Source organism: Pipistrellus kuhlii, unplaced genomic scaffold (genome assembly GCF_014108245.1).
Source record: "Pipistrellus kuhlii isolate mPipKuh1 unplaced genomic scaffold, mPipKuh1.p scaffold_m20_p_63, whole genome shotgun sequence".
NCBI lineage: Eukaryota > Metazoa > Chordata > Mammalia > Chiroptera > Vespertilionidae > Pipistrellus > Pipistrellus kuhlii.
The window spans coordinates 448,309-467,461 of record NW_023425566.1 but is presented as its reverse complement, the minus strand read 5'-3'; the positions used below and the strand labels follow the sequence as shown (position 1 = coordinate 467,461).

The following is a 19,153-nucleotide window of genomic DNA, read 5'->3' as shown; positions in this document are numbered from 1 at the left end:
AACCCTCGTGCACTGCTGGTGGGAATGCAGACTGGTGCAACCACAGTGGAGAACAGTATGGAGTTTCCTCAAAAAACTGAAAATGGAACTCCCATTTGACCCAGTAATCCCACTCCTAGGAATATATCCCAAGAAACTAGAAACACCAATCAGAAAGGATATATGCACCCCTATGTTCATAGCAGCACAATCTACAATAGCCAGAATTTGGAAACAGCCTAGGTGCCCATCAGCAGATGATTGGATCCAAAAACTATGGTACATCTACACAATGGAATAGTATGCTGCCATAAAAAAGAAGGAATTCTCATCATTTGCAGCAACCTGGATGGAATTGGAGAACATCATGCTGAGTGAAATAAGCCAATCAGTGAAAGAGAAACACCACATGACCTCACTCATTTGTGGATAATAAAGATCATTATAAACTGATGAACCAAAAGATAGATACAGAGACAGTAAAGCAACAAGCAGATTGTCAAATTTCAGTGGGGAGGGGAGGAGGATCTGGGGGAGATAATAGATCAACTGAAGGACTTGTACCCATGCATATAAGTACAACTAATGGACATAAAACTCTGGGGAGGGAGGGGATATGTGGGAAGGAGGAGGGAAAAATCAATAAAATATGTAAAAATAAATAAATAAATGTTAAAAAATAAATAAATAAATAAAAAACTCTTCTTAAAAAATAAAAATATATAAAAAGCCCTGAAAAAAAAATAAAAAAAAATAAAAGGAAGAGGGTGTGACTTAGGAATGCATACTAAATTTTAACTTAAGTTTCAATAAAGCTATGTGTCAATCCACAACTGTATTGAATAGCGAAGGTCTTCTGACCACTCCAATTAAAAGGCAGAGACTGTCAGATTATATAAAAGCAGGACCCATAATGCTGTCTGTAAGAAACCCAACTTAAATATATTAATATAAATAGGGTAAATGTAAGTGGATGGAAAAGGCACACAACCACTTATCAACAGAAAGCTGAAAAGCCGGTATTAACATGCGGCAAATCAGAATTCAGAACCAGGACAGTTACTAGGAAATAAGAAAGATATTTATGATGGTGAAAAGCAACAATGCTACATGTATATACACTCAATAATAAGAGCTTCAAAATATATAAACAAAAAATGTATTAAACCAAGAGAGAAACAGGCAAATCCTCAATTAGGGTTGAATTTCAAACACCCCTATTTTTTAATTCTCAATAGAGGAAATGCTTAGAGAGAAGAGGGGCGGGGTGAGAAACATCCATCAATTGCCTTCCCCACACTCCGTGACTGGGGATCAAACCCACAATCCAGGTATGTGCCCTGAATGGAATCCAACCGGCAACCCTTCAGTGGATAGGATGACGCTCAACCAACTCAGCCACTAAACTAGGGGTGTCGAACTCAATCAGAGAAGGGGCCAAAATCTAAAATCCAGCCTAAATCGCGGGCCTAATGGTTTACTGAACAGTCATAAACTGTCATTGTGATGGAAATGCAGCGGAGTGCAGTGATGACAGCGCGGTGCGGGCCACATTGCAAGGCCTGGCGTGACGGATTTGGCCCGCGGGCCGTGTGTTTGACACATGTGCACTAAACACATCTTTCATTGCAAATGAGAAGGTTTCAGTAAGGCTACAAAAGACTCCAACAAATGCCATCAACCAAGATGACTTATTCAACATTAACAGAACACTCTACACAACATCAGCAGAACACATTCTTTTCCAGTACACATGAGACATCACAAAAACCACATTCCAGACCATAAAACAAATATCAAATGTAAAAGGTTTGATTTAAACTATAAACCAATAATTAAAAAATTTCTGGAAAATCCCTGAATTATTGAAAGTTAGAAAACACATTTCTAAAAAACCAACATGTCAAATAAGTCACAAGGAAAATTAATACTTTGAACTAGATTAAAATAAAAACACAACATATAAAAATCTGTGGAATTCACTTAAATCAGACTTACAGGGAAATTTATAGTAGTTCTAAATATACCTTAAAAATTAATATTCTAAATTTCTAACTAAAAAAAAAAAAAAAAGCTAAAAAAAGAACAAATTGAGACAAAGTTAAGTGAAGGAAGGGGGAAAAAACCCCATCAAAATAAAATAAGAAAATCAATGAAATAGAAATATTAATAGAAGAACTGTTTCTTTGAGAAGACAATTAAAACTGAACAGATCCTAAAGATGTTAAAAGGATAATAAAGGAATATTATAAGCAGCTTTATTCTAATAAATTAAAAATACATAGCAAGACTGGCTCAGTGGTTGAGCTTCAACCTATGAACCAGGAGATCACAATTCAACTCCAGTTCAGGGCCCATGCCCTGGTTGTGGGCTCAATCCCCATAGCGGGGCATGCAGGAGGCAGCTGATCAATGATTCTCTCTCATCATTGATGTTTCATCTCTATCTCCATCTCCCTTCCTCTCTGAAACAAATAAAAATATATTTTAAAAACAAACAAACATAGACACAAAGCACCAATTCTTTGAAAGGCATAAACTACCAAAGGATACTCAGGAAGAAATAAATAGGCCTATATCTAGTAAGGAAACTAAATCTGTAATTTTCTGACAAAGAAACTCCTTGCCCAGATGGCTTCATTGCTGAATATCAACCTTTAAGGGAGAAATAATACCAATTCTGCATAAACTCTCCCAAAAGAGTAGAAGAGAGGGATACACTTCCCTCTTCTTTTATGATGCCCAGATATACCAAATCTAGAGAAAGATATTACAGGAAACTGCAGATCAACATCCATCATGAACATGGAGGCAAAAATCCTTAGCAAAATTTGAGTAAATCAAGTCCAATAATGTATTAAAATTACAATAATAATCAAGTAACATTTATCCTAGGAACATTACATTGGTTTAATATTTCAGTATTATTTTAATTCACTATTTTAAACTAAAAAAGAAAAAGCATAAAACAATTCAAAAGATGTAATTCAACACAATTCATAATAAAAAGTCTCATTGTTTTAGGGGCAGATAAGAAAATTCACCACCTGATAGTGTGGGTACCTATTAAAAATATGCAGTCTAGCCATCCTACTTACTGATAAAAAACTGAATACTTTTCCCCCGACAAGACTGGGAAAAAGGTAAGGCTGACTTTTCCTACCACTCCAAAACAAAGTAGTAGAGGTCCCAGCTAATGGAGTAAGACAAAGTAAAAGAAATAAAAGGCATATAGATGGCAAAGGAAGAAGTCAAATCTTTGATAATACTCAACTGGTTTTCCATCCCAGTACACTTGAAGAACACAATATGCTTCCCCCATTAGTGACTGCAATTCATTACCAAGGTGATTTTATTGGGCCATGTCTTACCTAGTACATGTGTATTGTGGGGGGAGGGGCCAAAGCATAGGCACGTATACAACTGAAAAAAAGCCTTGGTTTTGAAAATCTCTGCTAAGAATGCAACCAAAAGCCACAAAATGAATTAGATCATCAAGCAACAATTTGAAATCAGGGAGGGTCTACCTGGGAATCATATATAAAAAGGGAGGACTCACAGGATGAGGAACCAGAGGAGATGAAGGAAAGTGGCTATAGAGTAAGAAGATAAGGGGAGTAGGGTGCAGGGAAGGCAGAAAATTGAGGCAATTCACACCTGAGATCCTCAAGTTCTTCCATCTGGGCCATCTTCCTCATTTACATTCTTGCCAGGCCCCTGTTGGCATTGGAGTTTGCAACTTGTAGAGGAGCTAACAGCAGCTTGAATCTTAACAAATCAACAGGCACTTACCAAGGGGACAAAGACGAGAAAAGCTCCCCCATCCAGGGAGAACTGTGTATGCCAAGTTCATGTGTGGGAAAGGGTATTTATTTGGTGTGTTTGTGTGCAAGAGGAGGAGGGAGAAGTGAGCAGGAAGAGCAAGAAGGAAGCAAATGAGATGAGGCTGGGTCTTGCCATGGTCTTGAGCAGGGAAAATCAGACTTGTTTTTAAAGAGGCTCAGACAAAAGCAATGAGATCTGGCTGAAGTGGGAAGAGCAGGCTGCACCACTGTCTAAGCAGGGCAGGATGAGGGCTTCCAGCTGTGGGATGGGGAGGAGAGGGTGACTGGACAGAGGAAGCACATACAGGCTGGGGTAGTAGAATGTGTGGATGGAGAACGGTGTGGTGACAAATGGCATCTGATCATAGTACTACTACCAACCACCAATACTCTCTGTACACTTCCTGTGCACATCCAGCATGTCACCAAATTCTCCCAACCACCCCTGAGGCAGGCATGTCTATCATCTCCCTATCCCCACTAGGGAGGCTCAGTCTGTTGTCCAGAAGTTTTCCCAGCTGGCACAAGGTTGAGGCCCCGATCTAAGTCCAGGAAGGATGGTTCTTCAGGGCCATGCTCTTCCCCCCATTTGGCCCATTAGGGAAGACCATGAATATGGGAGTGAGGGATGAAGGACTCGAGGAGGAGTATCAAGTTCTGCAGGGGACCAGGTCCTAAGGAGAAAGGCTGGAGGAGTTAACTTTGGGTCTAACCTCATAGTGGAGCTGAGCTGCGGAAGGGAACGAGAGGACACAAGCTGGGGAAGACCACTATGTACGAAATAAGTGGGAGGAGAGGCAGGAGTGGCACAGGAAGGGAACTAGGAAAGACATGGGAGTTTTAATTCTAAGACATCCTGTGACGTGGGAGCCTCCCCAGATCTCCAGGGCCCAGACCCTGCTGCCTCACTAGCCTCCTGGCGACCCCTCCCAACATGCCCTCCCCTATGCTACCCACCACTCTCAATACTACCTCGTTACCTTCTGCTGTTCAAAACTATTTCTCCTTAAACTTTCTATTGACGTATAATCCACTCATTTTTTCAATATTTAAATATCAGTATTGCCAAGTGTTCAATACCTTCACTGTTCCACTAAGAAATCAGTCATTCCTTAAGCCTATAAGGTTAGGCCCCTTATACACTGACTCATTCTACACATTTTTGTAGCACAGAAAGTGGTTAAATTAATCACTTCCAGAACACAAGTTACAGACTATGTTTCTCCTACTTGTAGGTCAGGTCCATGAAGGCAAGAACCAAGTTCATCTACATCAGGAGCTGGTAAACTTTTTCTGATAAGGGGAAAACAGTACATATTTTCAGCTTTTTGGATCATAGGGTCTTAGTCATGACTATTCAGCTCTGCCACTGAAGACCCAAAGCAATGGAGACAGTATGTGAATAAATGGGTGTGACTGTGTTTCGATAAAGCTTTATTTACAAAAACAGGAGGTGGGCCAAAGGACCATGGTTTGCTGATCCCAGGTCTCAGTCATCAGCAGCCATTTTAGCATCTGGCCTATAGTAGGCACTTAGTGAACGAAAAAAGAAAAAAAAAAAAAAGCCATTAGTTATGGTAGTTAGACAGGAAAAAGGTTCTCAGGGAATGTGGTTTTAGTGGAATGCGGAGGTGGAATTGAGATAACAGTGGTTTGAGGAGTGAGCAGCAGTTGAGGAAGTAGTAACTTCTCTTTCAAGAGCCCACAATTTGAGCATTAGACTTGGGTACTGGTACTCTCTTCACAGAGCATGTTTGCATGCTATGAGAAAAGGCTGGGGAAGAAAGGGGAGAACTGATGAAGAGGACGACTTCGGGGCTCAGGGGTGTGGGCAGCTGGTCACGAAGGAGGAAGATACTTCCTGAGGCTGAGGAAACAAGGAAAGGTGGAAGGAAATAAGGGGGAAGCCTTGTGCAGTATTCCCTTTTCCTGTGAAATGTGAGCCAGGAGCACATGGTGAGTTGAGGAGTGGGGATTGAGGAGGTTAAGAATCCCACATGCGTCAGACTGGGAGGGCTGCAAACAGAGAGGAGTGGATGCCCAGGACAGGGCTTCAAGCTGCACAACTGCTGGAAACACACCCTTCATTTTTCTCTCATTTGAGGGAGCTCTTGGCTCCTCCAGAGCTGTGTCTGCAGCTCTGACTAGGTAACAGGTGTGTCACTCATTGAGTCACCAGCACTCCTTGCTATCACTTCCTGTCCTTTCACTGTCCTGTGCAGGTAGCAACAGGCAGGACCTGAGGACAATGAGGTCATGCCACAAACATGCTGTAAACAGTTCTTTTTTTTGGAGGATACTGAAAGGCATTTGAATTTCGGAAAGTTGGTGGTGATTTCATCTCCAGGCTTTCATATGTGTATATACATGTAGTAAAACATTTCTCTACCAGGCAGAATAGCCTTTCTCTTTAAATGGAAGAAACCATTTGATTGGGGGTTTGCAGTAAAAATAGCCTAACAGCTCTTTAATTTCCCAAGCCTAACATAGTACTAAAACCTATAAAACACAACTCATAAATAGTACGATATTTGAATACCCTGAGGTTTTCTCTAAGTCAATGTCACTTATCCAAAGAACCAGATACCCTAAAAAAAAAAAAATCTTACATGTCAACATACATTTATCAATTCATTATTACTACCAGAGCAAGAATACATGGGTAGGGTTTGGGTCCCATTCTACTTGTCAGGAAATATGAAAATCATCTAAATACCTTTGGTTGACATGCCTGAAAAGATAGCATCAGTATCCACACCCATTTCCACCTGCCATATTTCAAGGTGTAACTGCTGTTGAGATATAGATCATATGTTCTATGCATATGCTAAACTTTAATTCATACTTTCATTTTGAAGTTTCCACTCCTCACTAATCAAAAGATAACTTTCTTTAAACACAGCAATCCTCACTGTATCTTTTCCAAGACCTTCCAGAGATGATGAAACCAACGTCGCTGAGTCTGCTAGCGTGTACAATGGAGAGGCCTGTACCTAGAGCACACTCTTTATTTGAAAGGACTTTCGACACACGTGGTGAGATGTTAATTCAATAAACTTCATCTCTTACCCTATAGTTGGGTTGATGTTCGGGTCAAAACTGTCTTCCACGAACCGCCATACAATACTTGATTTACCCACACCTGTGTCCTGAAAGAGAATGCGATGAGTGAGTATGGTTCATCTGCTTGCAAACCTGAAAACTACCTTGTGTTGAAAGTTCAAGATTTCAGGAAACTCATCTTGGATAAATTTTAGAAGTTAAGAGACACAAAGGAGGGGGGGGTGTTCAATAATGATTCAGTGGGAGTAATGAGAGGGGTTTTGCAGTTTTTAAGACTTTGCGACCTTTCGAAAGACCCAAAGTTTCTGCTTCCTGTGAACAGCGACAAACTCACTTGCTTTTTAATTGTAGAAAGTAAAGGGGCAACTCTTGCATTACTTTTGGGTCATCCTGGACAGGGAGGGGAAAGGCTGGTTTGGGGAACCCTTTGGTGGAGCGCAGGAGGGCAACCGCGCGCCTGCCAGTGGCCCCGCCAACCCTAGGGGACAGGAAGCGGTCCTGACTTGAAGGTCCCGCAGCAAAGGGAGTGTGAGAAGTGTCAGGGCCAGTCCACAAGTTCAAACACACCGAGCGCACAGGGAAGGCTGCTGGTAGGACCCAAGGAGCGGCTGCTGTTTGACTTTAGGGGACTTGGCCAACTTTAGTACCTGAGTAGGAAACTATTTGACAAGGGGGGACAGGGAGGGCTCTCCGCCCTTTGGGGGCGGGAAGAGACCTCGGGCTCCGGCACGGACTGGAGGGTCCCTCCTGCCGGCAGGAGGGGTGCAGGGAGGGTCCCGGGCTGGAAGGCGGGGTCCCGCGCGGAGGCTGAAGGCAGGGCGGGCAGGACGCGGGCACGCCCGGTCCCCGGCCCGCCCGGCCTCCCGCGGCCCTCCCGGCCGGCCCGCCGCCACTCACCCCCAGCAGACACACTTTGAGCTCCCTCAGCGCCATGGCCCCGGAGCCGGGGCGCGGGCCCGCCGCCGCCCTAAGTTGAGGAGGGACAGGCCGGGGCCCGCACGAGCATTCCCCTGCGCCGCCGCCGCCACTCGGCCCAGCCCCGGCCGCCGGGCGTGCTGACGCGGCGGCCGCCCGTTCGCCGGCTCTCGACCCCGGTCCGTCCGCCGCCAGCCGCGCGAAACTCGCTTCAGCAGCCGGGACGGTGCCTAGGCCTCCCGGGCGCCGCCGCCGCCGCCATCTTGGGACGCCGGCCGGGTCACCTGACCTCCCCGCCCACCTCGGCAGCCACCTTAGCCGCGAGGGCGGGGCCGTCCGGCGCCGCTAGGCTCGTGGGAGGTGCGGGCCGGGGGCGTGACCGGGGCCCGGGGGCGTGGCTGGGAGAGCTGGCCCCGCCCCCGCCGCGGACCACGCCTCCAAGCCCATCCCAAGATGGCGGGTAAGTGGGGTCGAGCTGTGGGGGCGTCGGGGCGACCCCTTCCTCCTCAGCGGCGCCCGCCCGGCGGGGCCCGGGACCCTGCCCGCCGCGGAGCCCGCCGGGGCAGCTCCCTCGTAACTCCGTGTCTCTTGGCTTCCAGAGATCCCCCTGTACTTTGTGGACTTGCAGGATGACTTAGACGACTGTAAGTAACAGTTGGGGCGCCCCCGCCCTGGCCACGTCTCTCAAAGTTCGGGGCGCACAGGACGGACCCTTTTGGTTGGGACCCTAGGAGCTGGACCCCCCCCCCCCCCCCCCCCCACTGTCTTGACCCGCTGGTGGCGGCCCCTCCTCACGGGGCGGGGCGGCCGAGGATGGGGAGTCCTCCCATCCCGGGTAAGAGTTTGGTTGGGCAACTTCTAACTTCCTGTCACTTTCTCCTCCTCCTCCTTTTCATTCTCCTCCATCTCCTGGGGCCCAGGGGGCTTCTCAGAGTGCCTGGGAGTTGGGGTCGGGGATCCCGCTCTCAGTGTGGGACGACTTAGGGGTCCTGGGCACCAGTCCCGCTCTGTTGATCACTGGCGTCGATGTTTCTGGAGTGCGTCTCCTTCTCCTGCCCTCATCTGTCACCTCATTTCCTTTCGCATCCCTGTGAGGACTGATGGCTGGGGGAGAGGTCATCCTGGACGTGCAAGTTCACCTTTGGCGAAGGAAGCTCCCCTTTCCATTCATCAAACGGTTCTTGAGCACAGACTTGTTCTGGGCCTACACAGGTGAACCCGGGTCAGGCAGCTCCCTGTCCAGAGGGAGAGCACCCTGGTAAACATCAAGTTCACTAATTCCGGCCTGTGAAGGGGGCCTGTGCCAATCATCCAAACAGCTAACTTTAATGGAAGTCACCCTCTGCTCTTCTCTTTTCCATCTCCAAAGCGTTGGTGTTTAAAGATTAGGAGCATGGCTTCTGGAGTCAGATGGCTAGAGGGTGAAATCCTGTTCCACTCCGAGCCTCAGTGGCCTCATCTATAAAATGAGCATATTAGTGATCCAAAAAGGCTTTTGTAAAGGTTAAATTAATAAAAGGCTTACTGTGAAGCCTTGTAAGTAACCCTTGGTAAATATCAGCTGCCATTACTATAGTTGTTAATATTATTTTTAATATCGTTAATATTATTTTTAATAATTCCTTGTTGAAAGTATTACTTAGGTCCCTTTTTTCCCCATTTGCCCGCTCCAGCCCACCCTGCCCTCACCTCAGACCATCACCACCCAATTGGCCATGTGTATATTCACACAAAGTCCTTGGTTGATTGCCTCCCCCACCCCTCCTGCCTTCTCCCTGAGAGATTTCACACTCTGTTCCATGCTTCCATGTCTCTGGATCCACTCCACTCATCAGTTTATTTTGTTACTTAGATTCCACATGAGTGAGATCATGTGATACTTGCCTTTCTCTGACTGCCTTATTTCACTCAGCATGATACTCTCCAGAACCCTCCATGCTGTCTCAAAGGGTAAGAGAGTCTTCTTTGTTACTGCTGCACAGTATTCCATGGTATAGAGGTAACACAGGTTTTTATTCACTCATCTACTGATGGGCACTTGGGCTGTTTACAGAAGTTAGCTATTGTAAATTGTGCTGCTATTGAACATAGGGGTGCATACCTTCTTTCTGATTGGTGCTTGATCCCATTGTATGCTCTTGCCTCCTTTGTCAAATATTAATTGTTCTTGTGCCAGTACCAGGCTGTTTTGATTACGATGGCTTTGTAGTATACTTTGAAATCTGGTATTGTAATTCCTCCAACTTTGTTCTTCGTTCTCAAGATTGCTGCAGCTATTCAGGGTCTTTTTTGGTTCCATATAAAATTTTGGAGTATTTGTTCTAGATCTGTGAAATATGCTTTTGGTATTTTAATAAGGATTGCATTGAATCGTAGATTACCTTGGATAGTATAGACATTTTAATGATGGAGATTCTACGAATCCATGAACATGGTATATTCTTCTACTTGTTTATATCTTCTGTCTCTTTTTTTATTTTCTTATTTTATTTATTTATTTATTTATTTAAAATATATTTTATTGATTTTGTACAGAGAGGGAGGGAGAGAGATAGAGAGCCAGAAACATCGATGAGAGAGAGTTATCGATCAGCTGCCTCTTGCACACCCCCCACCGGGGATATGTCCGCAACCAGGGTACATGCCCTTGACCGGAATCGAACCTGGGACCTTTCAATTCCCAAGCCGACGCTCTATCCATTGAGCCAAACCGGTCTCGGTTCTTTTGTCTCTTTTTTTAATGTCCTGTGGTTTTCCAAGTACAGGTCTTTTGCCTGGTTGGCTAAATTTATTCCTAAGTATTTTAATTTTTTTTTCAATGGTAAATGGGATTGCTTATTTAGTTTCTCTTTCTGAGAATTCATTATTGATATTTTAAAAAGTATTTGATTATTAAGTGTTGATTTTGTAACCTGCTTCATTTCCAAATCCATTTATTAAATCTAATTGGAGTCTTTAGGGTTTTTTTATGTACAATATCATGTCATCTGCAAATAATGAGACTTTTACTTTCTCCTTTCCAATTTGGATGCCTTTTATTTTTTTGTTTTGTCTGATCTCTGTGGCTAGGACTTCCAGTGCTATGTTGAATAAAAGTGTAAGTGCCCATAAGCAGATGAGTGAATTAAAAAACTGTGGTACATCTACACAATGGAATACTACACTGTGGTTAAAAAGAAGGAATTCTTACCATTTGCAACAGCATGGATGGAACTGGAGAGCATTATGCTAAATGAAATAAGCCAGTCAGAGAAAGATAAATATCAGATGATCTTACTCATTTGTGGAATATAATGGACAACATAAACTGAACAAGAACAGATTCAGAGATAGAGAAGCATCGATCAGACCATCAAACCTCAGAGGGAAGGTAGGGGAGGGCGGTGGTAAGAAGGAAAGATCAACCAAAGGACTTCTTATATGCATGCATATAAACCTAACCAATGGACATAGACACTAGGGGGTGAGGGCATGAGTGGGGATGAGGGTGGGGAAGGGCAATGGGGAACAAGAATACATATGTAATACCTTAATTTAAAAAATGGTGAAACCAGACATATCTGTCTTATTCCTGTTCTTAGTTTTTACCCATTGAGTCTGATGTTGGCTGTAGGTTTGTCATATATGGCCTTTATCATGTTGAGATATGCTCCCTCTAGTCCCAGTTTGCTGAGAATTTTTATCAAAAATGGGTGTTAGATTTTGTCAAGTGCTTTCTCTGCATTTATTGATATAATCATGTGATTTTTGTCTTTCATTTTGCTTATGTGATGTATCATGTTTATTGATTTGTGAATACTGTAGTGGTCTTGCATCCCTGGAATAAATCCCACTTGGTCATGGTGTATGATCTTTGTAATATATTGCTGGATGAGATTTGCTAATGTTTTGTTGAGGATTTTAGCATCTATGGTCATCAGGGATATTGGCCTGTAATTTTATATCTTTGTGGTGTCTTTATATGATTTTGGAATTAGGGTAATGCTGGCCTCCAAGTTTCCTAATAATAGGAACTGATGTTTATAGTTTAAATCGTTTAGGCAAGAGGATGGGAATTTTTTTGTTTTTTTTTAAATGGATTAGTATCTTTTTTTAAATTTAATAAATCTTTATTGTTTAGATTATTACAATTGTTTCCCCCCCCCCCCCCATAATTCCCCTCCACCGGTTCCCACCCCACCCTGTGCCCTTACCTCCCCCACAACTGTCCTCATCCATAGGTGTATAATTTTCAGTCTCTTCCTGCACCCCCCCACTCCCTTTTCCTCCTGAGAATTATCAGTCCACTCTCTTTCTATTACCCTGATTCTATTTTACTCACCAGTTTATTCTGTTCATCAGATTTTTAATTCATTTTATTTTTAGATTCACTTATTGATAGATATGTATTTGTTCATAATTTTTATCTTTACTTTTTTCTTCTTCTTCCTCTTCTTAAAGAATATCTTTCAGCATTTCATATAATATTGGTTAGGTGGTGATGAACTCCTTTAGCTTTTTCTTATCTGTGAAGCTCTTTATCTGCCCTTCAATTCTGAATGATAGCTTTTCTGGGTAGAGTAATCTTGGTTGTAGGTTCTTGCTACTCATCACTTTGAATATTTCTTGCCACTCCCATCTGGCCTGCATAGTTTCTGTTGAGAAATCAGCTGACAATCATGGGTGCTCCCTTGTAGGTAACTAACTTTTTCTATTGCTGCTTTTAAGATTCTCTTTTTGTTTTTTGCTCTTGGCATTTTAATTATGATGTGTCTTGATGTGGTCCTCAGGATTCCTTTTGTTTGGGGTTCTGTGGGCTTCCTGGACTTGTAAGTCTATTTCTTTCAGCAGGTGGGGGAAGTTTTCGGTCATTATTTCTTCAAATAGATTTTTAGTATCTTGCTCTCTCTCTTCTTTTGGCACCCCCATAATTCTGATGTTGGTATGCTTGAAGTTGTCTCAGAGGCTTCTTACACTAACTTCAAATTTTTGGATTCTTTTTTTGTTTTGTTTTTCTGGTTGAGTGTTTTTTTTGCTTCTTTGTATTTCAAATCTTTGACTTGACTTTTATGTTCCTCTAATCTGCTGTTGGGTCTCTGTATAATATTTTTATTTCAGTCAGTATATGTTTAATTTCTAGTTGGTCCTTTTTCATATCCTCGAGGGTATCGCTAAATTTATTGGTCTTTTCTAGGAAATTCTTTTTTTTTTTTTTTTTTTAAATATTCTTTTATTGATTTTACACAGAGAGGAATTTGAGAGGGATAGAGAGTTAAAAACGTCGATAAGAGAGATACATAGACCAGCTGCCTCTTGCACACCCCCCACTGGGGATGTGCCTGCAACCAGGTACATGCCCTTGACCGAAATCGAACCTGGGACCTTTCAGTCTGCGGGCCGACGCTTTATCCACTGAGCCAAACTGGTTTCGGCTCTAGGAAATTCTTGAGTAATCTTATAACCGTGGTTTTAAACTCTATATCCAGTCATTTGTTTTCCTCCATTTCTTTTGTTTGTGATCTGTTTCTTTGTTTCTGCATTTTTACTGCTTCCCTGAGTTGGTAGGGTACCTTTGTGTACTAGGTGTCCTATATGGCACTGTGGGCTGGCTTCCCCAGTTACCAGAGGTGGATACTCTTGGTGCACCCCTTTGTGGACTATGTGTACAGCCTTGTTGTAGTTAAGTCTTGATTTTTGTTGTTATCACTGGGAGGAATTTGATCTCTAGGCCAGTTGGCTGTGAGGATCAGCTGTGTCTATGCCTAGAGAACTTCTGTGCTGGAGACACCCTTCTGAGACAAGACTTGCAAATTTGCAAAAGCCTCCTTGCTTAGCTTGGATGGGGCAGAATCTCAGGGCTGAGCAGACAGTCTTGGCTTCATGTGGCCCCTGGGTCTCAGTGTCCTGTGGTAATTGCTGCAAGAATCTCTGAGAGAAAGCCGTCTCTGAGTTTTGCCCACTGCCAGACAGTCCAGTTTCTCCACCAATGAATCTGAATTCCCAAATTCTTGCCCAGAACTCGAATTCAACACAGTAGGGAGCTTCTAGGTCCCTCCAGCTAGAGAAAGCCAGCAGCACACTCAGCAGTCAGTCCTCTCTGTGCGCACTTGTGCGCACACCTCCAAACCTCTGCCTTTCTCAGCTCCCCTGAGTATCTGCCTGACAGGCCAGATTCTCCCACTAAGAGCCTGGGTCCCCAGGGGCTTGTCTGGAACTGGGGTTCAGTGCAGTGAGGAGCTTCTAACTCCCTCCTGCTAGGGAAAGCCAGCGGCAACCTCAACAGTCAGCCCTCTCTGCACTCACTTGTGTGCACATGCCTCCAGACCCTGCCCTCCAAGGCTCCCCCGGGTCTCCATGTGCCTTTCTCTCTACCTGACTGTCCAGACTCTCCCATTATTAGCCTGGGTCCACAGGGTCTCGCCTGGAACAGGTTCAGTACAGTCGGAACTGGGGTTCGGTGCAGTCGGGAGCTTCCTTTTCCTTTCCGCCAGACAAAGCCAGCCAGGCACTCAGCTGCCCTTGCCCTCCGCATGTGTGTCTCAGTACCTCAGCCCTTTGCAGCTCCTCTGTGACTCTCCGTGAGCTTTTCTCCTTCCTTCTAGTTGTAGAATTTCCACTCAGCCAGCTTTCCTGTGGTTTTAGATGATGTCCATTCTGTCTTTTAGTTGTAGTTTTGGAATTGTTGTGCGAGGCAGCAGATTAGGTGTTTACTTATGCCGCCATCTTGGTTTCTCCGGGAGGCAGTTTTTGAAAAGTAGAATAGTACTCAAAGGGGCACTGAAAGTGATGGTTAGGAGCACAACTTTGGAGTCAAATGGCCAGAAAGTGATCACTAATATGCCCATTTTATAGATGGTCATATTAGTGATCCATAAAGGCTTTTGTGACGGTTAAATTAATAAAAAGTTTAGTATGAAGCCTTGTAAGTTGGTAAATATTAGCTGCCCTTATTACTGCCATTACTATGGTGGTTTATATCATTTAACATTGTTGACCGAGTGAGGTACAGTGTAGGCACTGGGTTTACTGAGCTGAATGTTTCAGTGGATGGGCATCCTTGAATGGAAGGAATGTAGCATTTCTATTGATAAACCATAGTGAGCTACTATTGTGAAGGTACCTCTTACTCAGATGTGATATTCATTCTGGCTGGAAAAGTGGATTTCTGGCTGTTTAGTTATCTACCAAACCATCCCAAAACATGGTGGCTTAAACCAACAGCATTTTATTATTTCTTACAGTTCAGGGTGTAGCCTGGGTGAGATCTGAGGAGGTACGAAGGTTCAAATTGGCTTCACTGCCATGGCTATGGGCCAGAGGTTTGCTGGGGCTGTTGCCCAGGTCCTCAGTCCTCCAGTTGCCTTTTCCACTTAGCTGGGTGAGCTTCTCAAAGCATGGTGGCTGCAGGCAATTGGCGCTCTTTCCTGCCGGCTAGCTTCCTTCAGTCTTTTTTGTATACAATAGCCATATAAAAAGGAAGTCAGAGATTACATAGGAAAAATTATTATGATTTTACTTTGGTCCTATTTCAACAAATATTGGGTTTTAGAGACATGTAATAAAAATGGCTTTAAATACTCTTTAGCAAGCAGCTGAAGATTTGCCCCAGTTAGGAAGGAAACTACCATTATGGCTCTGAACATACCCTGGCCTTGAGTAGGGTAATTCTGGGAGCCTCCTGGGGCTTCCTGTTTGGGCAGGAGTTTGGGTTGTGGGGTGCTGTACCTTATGAACTAACAATGTAATTGCTTTAATAGCCATAAAATGCGAGCCTGACCCTCTCTCTCCCAATAATTTATGCTGCCCTGGGTCCCACTTTACACTTCATTGTGTTGGTATTTGGGAGACATGCTGCCATGGTTGACAGCAGGAATCCTGAGGCCCTGTGACCCACTTCCTTCCCTTAGCTGCATCAGCTTGGGCAGATCACTCACTTTGTTCAGTTTCTTCATCTGGAAAATAACATGAGAATAGGGATATGACTCATAGGACTGATGTGAGGATTAGATGAGATAGTACACATAAAACATTTCAGCCCAGTGCCTGGCATAATGAGTATTATATTCAGTGATGTTATTGTTATTTTAATAATCATTTTTGCTAGACTTCCATATAAGATTTTCTGGTTCAGAGTGAACAGCTGGTACTCAGTGAGGTAGGTGATGATGAAACTGAGAGTCAGAGAGCTTAAGTAACTTATCCCATGTGGCACAATACATACATGATAGAACTAGCCATCAGTCTCTGTCCTGACTCTTGTTCATATTATTCCATCACCCAGACCTCACAAATAGTGTTAACCTGATGGCAGGGGCATAGGTGTTGGTTTGGGTTGTTATATGCCTCTTATCATCCTTGGGCATGTTTATCTAAATGATGCAATAACCATTCCATTTTGGCCACATGTGGCTTTGGGCAGGGATACAGATCATCCTTTTTATAACCCAATGTTCTGCATGATCTAGGTGTTCAATTAGTGTTGTTACCGGTGACAGTAACGGATTAGAAGGCTTGTCTGATTTACTTTGTGATTCTTGATTAAATTTGGGTAACTTAAAAAAGAAGCCATAATGAATGGATGCCTTGTTCCTTTAAATCATTCTGAGTCTTCGGGCCATTGCAACATAGAAAAGATTTAATTTTAGAGAATTAGGTTGCTGAAGCAATCTAACTTCCTTCTCTTGAGAGCAGTGTGTGTGGATGGCCTGGTGTATTGGTCCCGCTGGTGGTGTGCATATGGAAAGTGGAGCTGTGTGGTGTGCATATGGAAAGTGGAGCTGTGTGGTGTGCATATGGAAAGTGGAGCTGTGTGAACCCATGCCTACGGGGCGTACGGGCTTGTGAATGTCTGGGTGTGCTCACAATCATGTGGAGGCTGACGAAGAATTACTCTTGGTAAGGTTTACTTGGCTAGTTAGAATTTAGTATATGCCAGTAGTAGGTGAAAAAAAATTGAGGGGGACCTATTATAGATATAAAGAAACCTAGCAACAAAATATAGTTTGTGGTTAAATTTGGATCCCTTGTTGAACAAACCAGTTATAAAAAAATGTTATTGAGACAGTTGGGGAGAACTGAATTTGGACTGGGTATTAGATTATGTTAAGAATTATTATTAATTTTGTTGGATATAATAGTGGTGTCACAGTTTTGTTCAAAGGAGAAGGGTCATATCAAACAGAAACAAATATTTATGGATGAAATGATTAGATGTGTGAGGTCTGTTTTCAAATACTGCAACAAACAAAAAACAAGCAAAGAGTTGGGAAGAAGGATAACGGGAAAAATAGTAGAATATCGATTTTCAAGCTGATTGTTGGGTATAAGGGGGTTTATTATACTGTTTTATTTTTGCATACATTTGAAAGTTTCCATAATATAAGGTTTTTAAAAAGTTTTCCATAATACAATACAAAGTTTTAAAATCTGCACAGAGAGTTGGAAACCTGGATTGCAATTCTGAAACTGGCTGCAATTATTATTGGATGCATTCAGCTTCAAAAGACAGACTTATAGAATATGTTAGTATTAGGGGAACACTATTTCTTTTCAAATGTTTAGTTTTTAAGAGCTGCTACCTGTGAAAAAAGTTGGAAGTAGATGTGAACAAATGATATTGGACCTTTTGGTGAGAAAAGTCAGAGGAATAAAGATAGACTCTTTCAATCTTAGTGCTGGAAGGAGCAGTATATGTTCGAGCTGGAATAAAAGACATCTTCCAGAGCAAAAAGAGTTGCATTGCATCTGCCCACTTTGTTCCAGGTTATGAGAAAGTTCTGCTTAAGGACCACAATCAAGCTGCATGCCCCCAAAGCAGAGAAACTATACTAATTTGAGCCTGAAACCAAACCACTGAACTTTTTTTCTCCTGTAAACTTGAATCAAGATAGTTAATTAAAAAAAGAAAGAAAGAAAGAAAAAAAGACCTCCCATTAAGTGAAATAGTTTGAACAGGAACAGGAACTTGAATATGTTGATCTTGGGAAAGAGAACAAAATCTAGACATCAAACTATTTTCTAAATCAAAGATGGGCAAACTTTTTTTTTTTTTTTTCTGTAAAGATTGAGATAGTAAATATTTTAGGCTTTTTGAGCCAGAAGTTCTGATGTGACAGCCTGGAGGTACCCGCTGACAGAACATAAACAAATGGGCATGGCTGTTTCCTAATAAAACTTTATTTACAAACATAGGCCGTGGGCTGGATTTGGCCCACAGGGTGTAGTTTGCCAACCCCTGTTTTAAATCAAGCTGATTTCATTCTATCAGAGCCCATAAGTCTGTCAATTAGCTGAGCCAATCTAATAGGCTGTCTTTCCTATCAGATTTAGTTTGAAGAGCTGAGCTTTTTGCTATCGCAACCTCTGCTTTGTTGAGTAACCTTTGACCAGTTGCTCAAATTTCGCGTCTCATTTTTCCTGTTGCTGTGCTGAGGATAAAAAACATTACCTGTTTTCTCCCAGCAGGATAAGGGTGGCAAGGAACAAAAGAGTCAGAGCAGTGGAAGCAGAATCAGCTTTTGCTTCCCTTCTGAGAAATCGCAATGCATTTCACTTTTGTTGTCTGCATTTTCCATTTCCTGTGAGGCAAACAGATGATCAGAGATTCCCTGAACTGATCTCTGTTTAAAAAGAATTTAAATGGCTTTCTACATCACAAATTAAGATATTTTAAACAGAAAATCTGCAACAAAACCCAGCTAGTGAAAGAGAAAGTGGTTTTGACCTTTAAAACACACTTAGTCTTAACCCTGGTGGGGGGAAAAAAAAGAGATGAGGGCAGGTGGTTGCTTTCCATGTGGGAAGTGAGTCATCCATGTAACAAATGTTTCTCCATGTCCTCCAAGGTGCCAGCCTGCGGAGAGCACTGGGGGAAGAAGTAGGAAGCAGCCTTGGGTTCTACCTTAGAGATGCTCTTTCCTGGAGGGGAGGTGCCTGTGCAGAGATAACGCAGCGCCCGTCTATCAGGAGAGAGACAGAGAGTTGGGCGTTAAGAAAATAGTGACTCCATCTGCCTGGAGTAGGAAGGGGGTGCCTTTTGAGTGGGTGATGGACATTTCAGACAGAGAGAGGTAGAGTCATGGTGAGAAGGTCTGGGGAACAAGGGGTGTCTCCGAAGAGAAGAATGGGATGAGACTGGGAGGACGGGTAGAGAGCGTACAGGGAAGAATGCCTGATCGGCCACAGGGCTTAGACTTGACCTGAGAGGCAGTAGGCCATCCAGGGATGTTTTGCTGGGATTTCTGTTCTAGGAAGTAACCCAGGCAGTGGTACAAAACCTACCACTGCTCTTGGGAGCTGACAGCCTGACAGGGGGTGCAGCTTTTCAAGAATCAGTGGCTGGAGGGGCTGGAAGGGTTGAGGTCAGTTGCTTTTCTTCCTGGGTAGAAGAGCCC

The 19,153-nt window shown here is 43.3% G+C and overlaps 2 protein-coding genes and 1 long non-coding RNA gene across 19 annotated transcripts in view; 2 read left to right on the top strand and 1 right to left on the bottom strand.

Moving 5' to 3' along the window:
- The window catches only part of RAB22A (RAB22A, member RAS oncogene family), a 51,259-nt gene extending 43,206 nt beyond the window's left edge, over positions 1 to 8,053 (bottom strand). Inside the window, exons 1-2 of one of the 2 annotated variants that reach the window (XR_006740410.1) lie at positions 7,764 to 8,053; positions 6,873 to 6,952 (exon numbers count right to left, since the gene is read on the bottom strand). Coding sequence is in view for 1 of the 2 variants with exons in the window: in XM_036420208.2 (XP_036276101.1) it covers positions 6,873 to 6,952; positions 7,764 to 7,799 (116 nt within the window). In the remaining variant the exon portion in view is untranslated. The remainder of the gene's footprint in view (positions 1 to 6,872; positions 6,953 to 7,763) is intronic. The other variant, XM_036420208.2, reaches the window with a different exon arrangement.
- A 69-nt stretch (positions 8,054 to 8,122) lies between these two features.
- LOC118708759 (serine/threonine-protein phosphatase 4 regulatory subunit 1-like) overlaps positions 8,123 to 19,153 on the top strand; it is an 82,225-nt gene continuing 71,194 nt past the window's right edge. For 13 of the 16 annotated variants that reach the window (XR_004984716.2, XR_004984715.2, XR_004984717.2 and 10 more), the window contains exons 1-2: positions 8,123 to 8,241; positions 8,381 to 8,425. Coding sequence is in view for 10 of the 16 variants with exons in the window: in XM_036420201.2 (XP_036276094.1) it covers positions 8,235 to 8,241; positions 8,381 to 8,425 (52 nt within the window). In the remaining 6 variants the exon portion in view is untranslated. The other 3 variants (XM_045575062.1, XM_045575058.1, XM_045575061.1) reach the window with 3 other exon arrangements.
- LOC123651591 lies at positions 14,507 to 17,704 on the top strand. The gene is made up of 2 exons (XR_006740411.1): positions 14,507 to 16,490; positions 16,538 to 17,704. It is a non-coding gene; the product is annotated as an uncharacterized LOC123651591 (long non-coding RNA).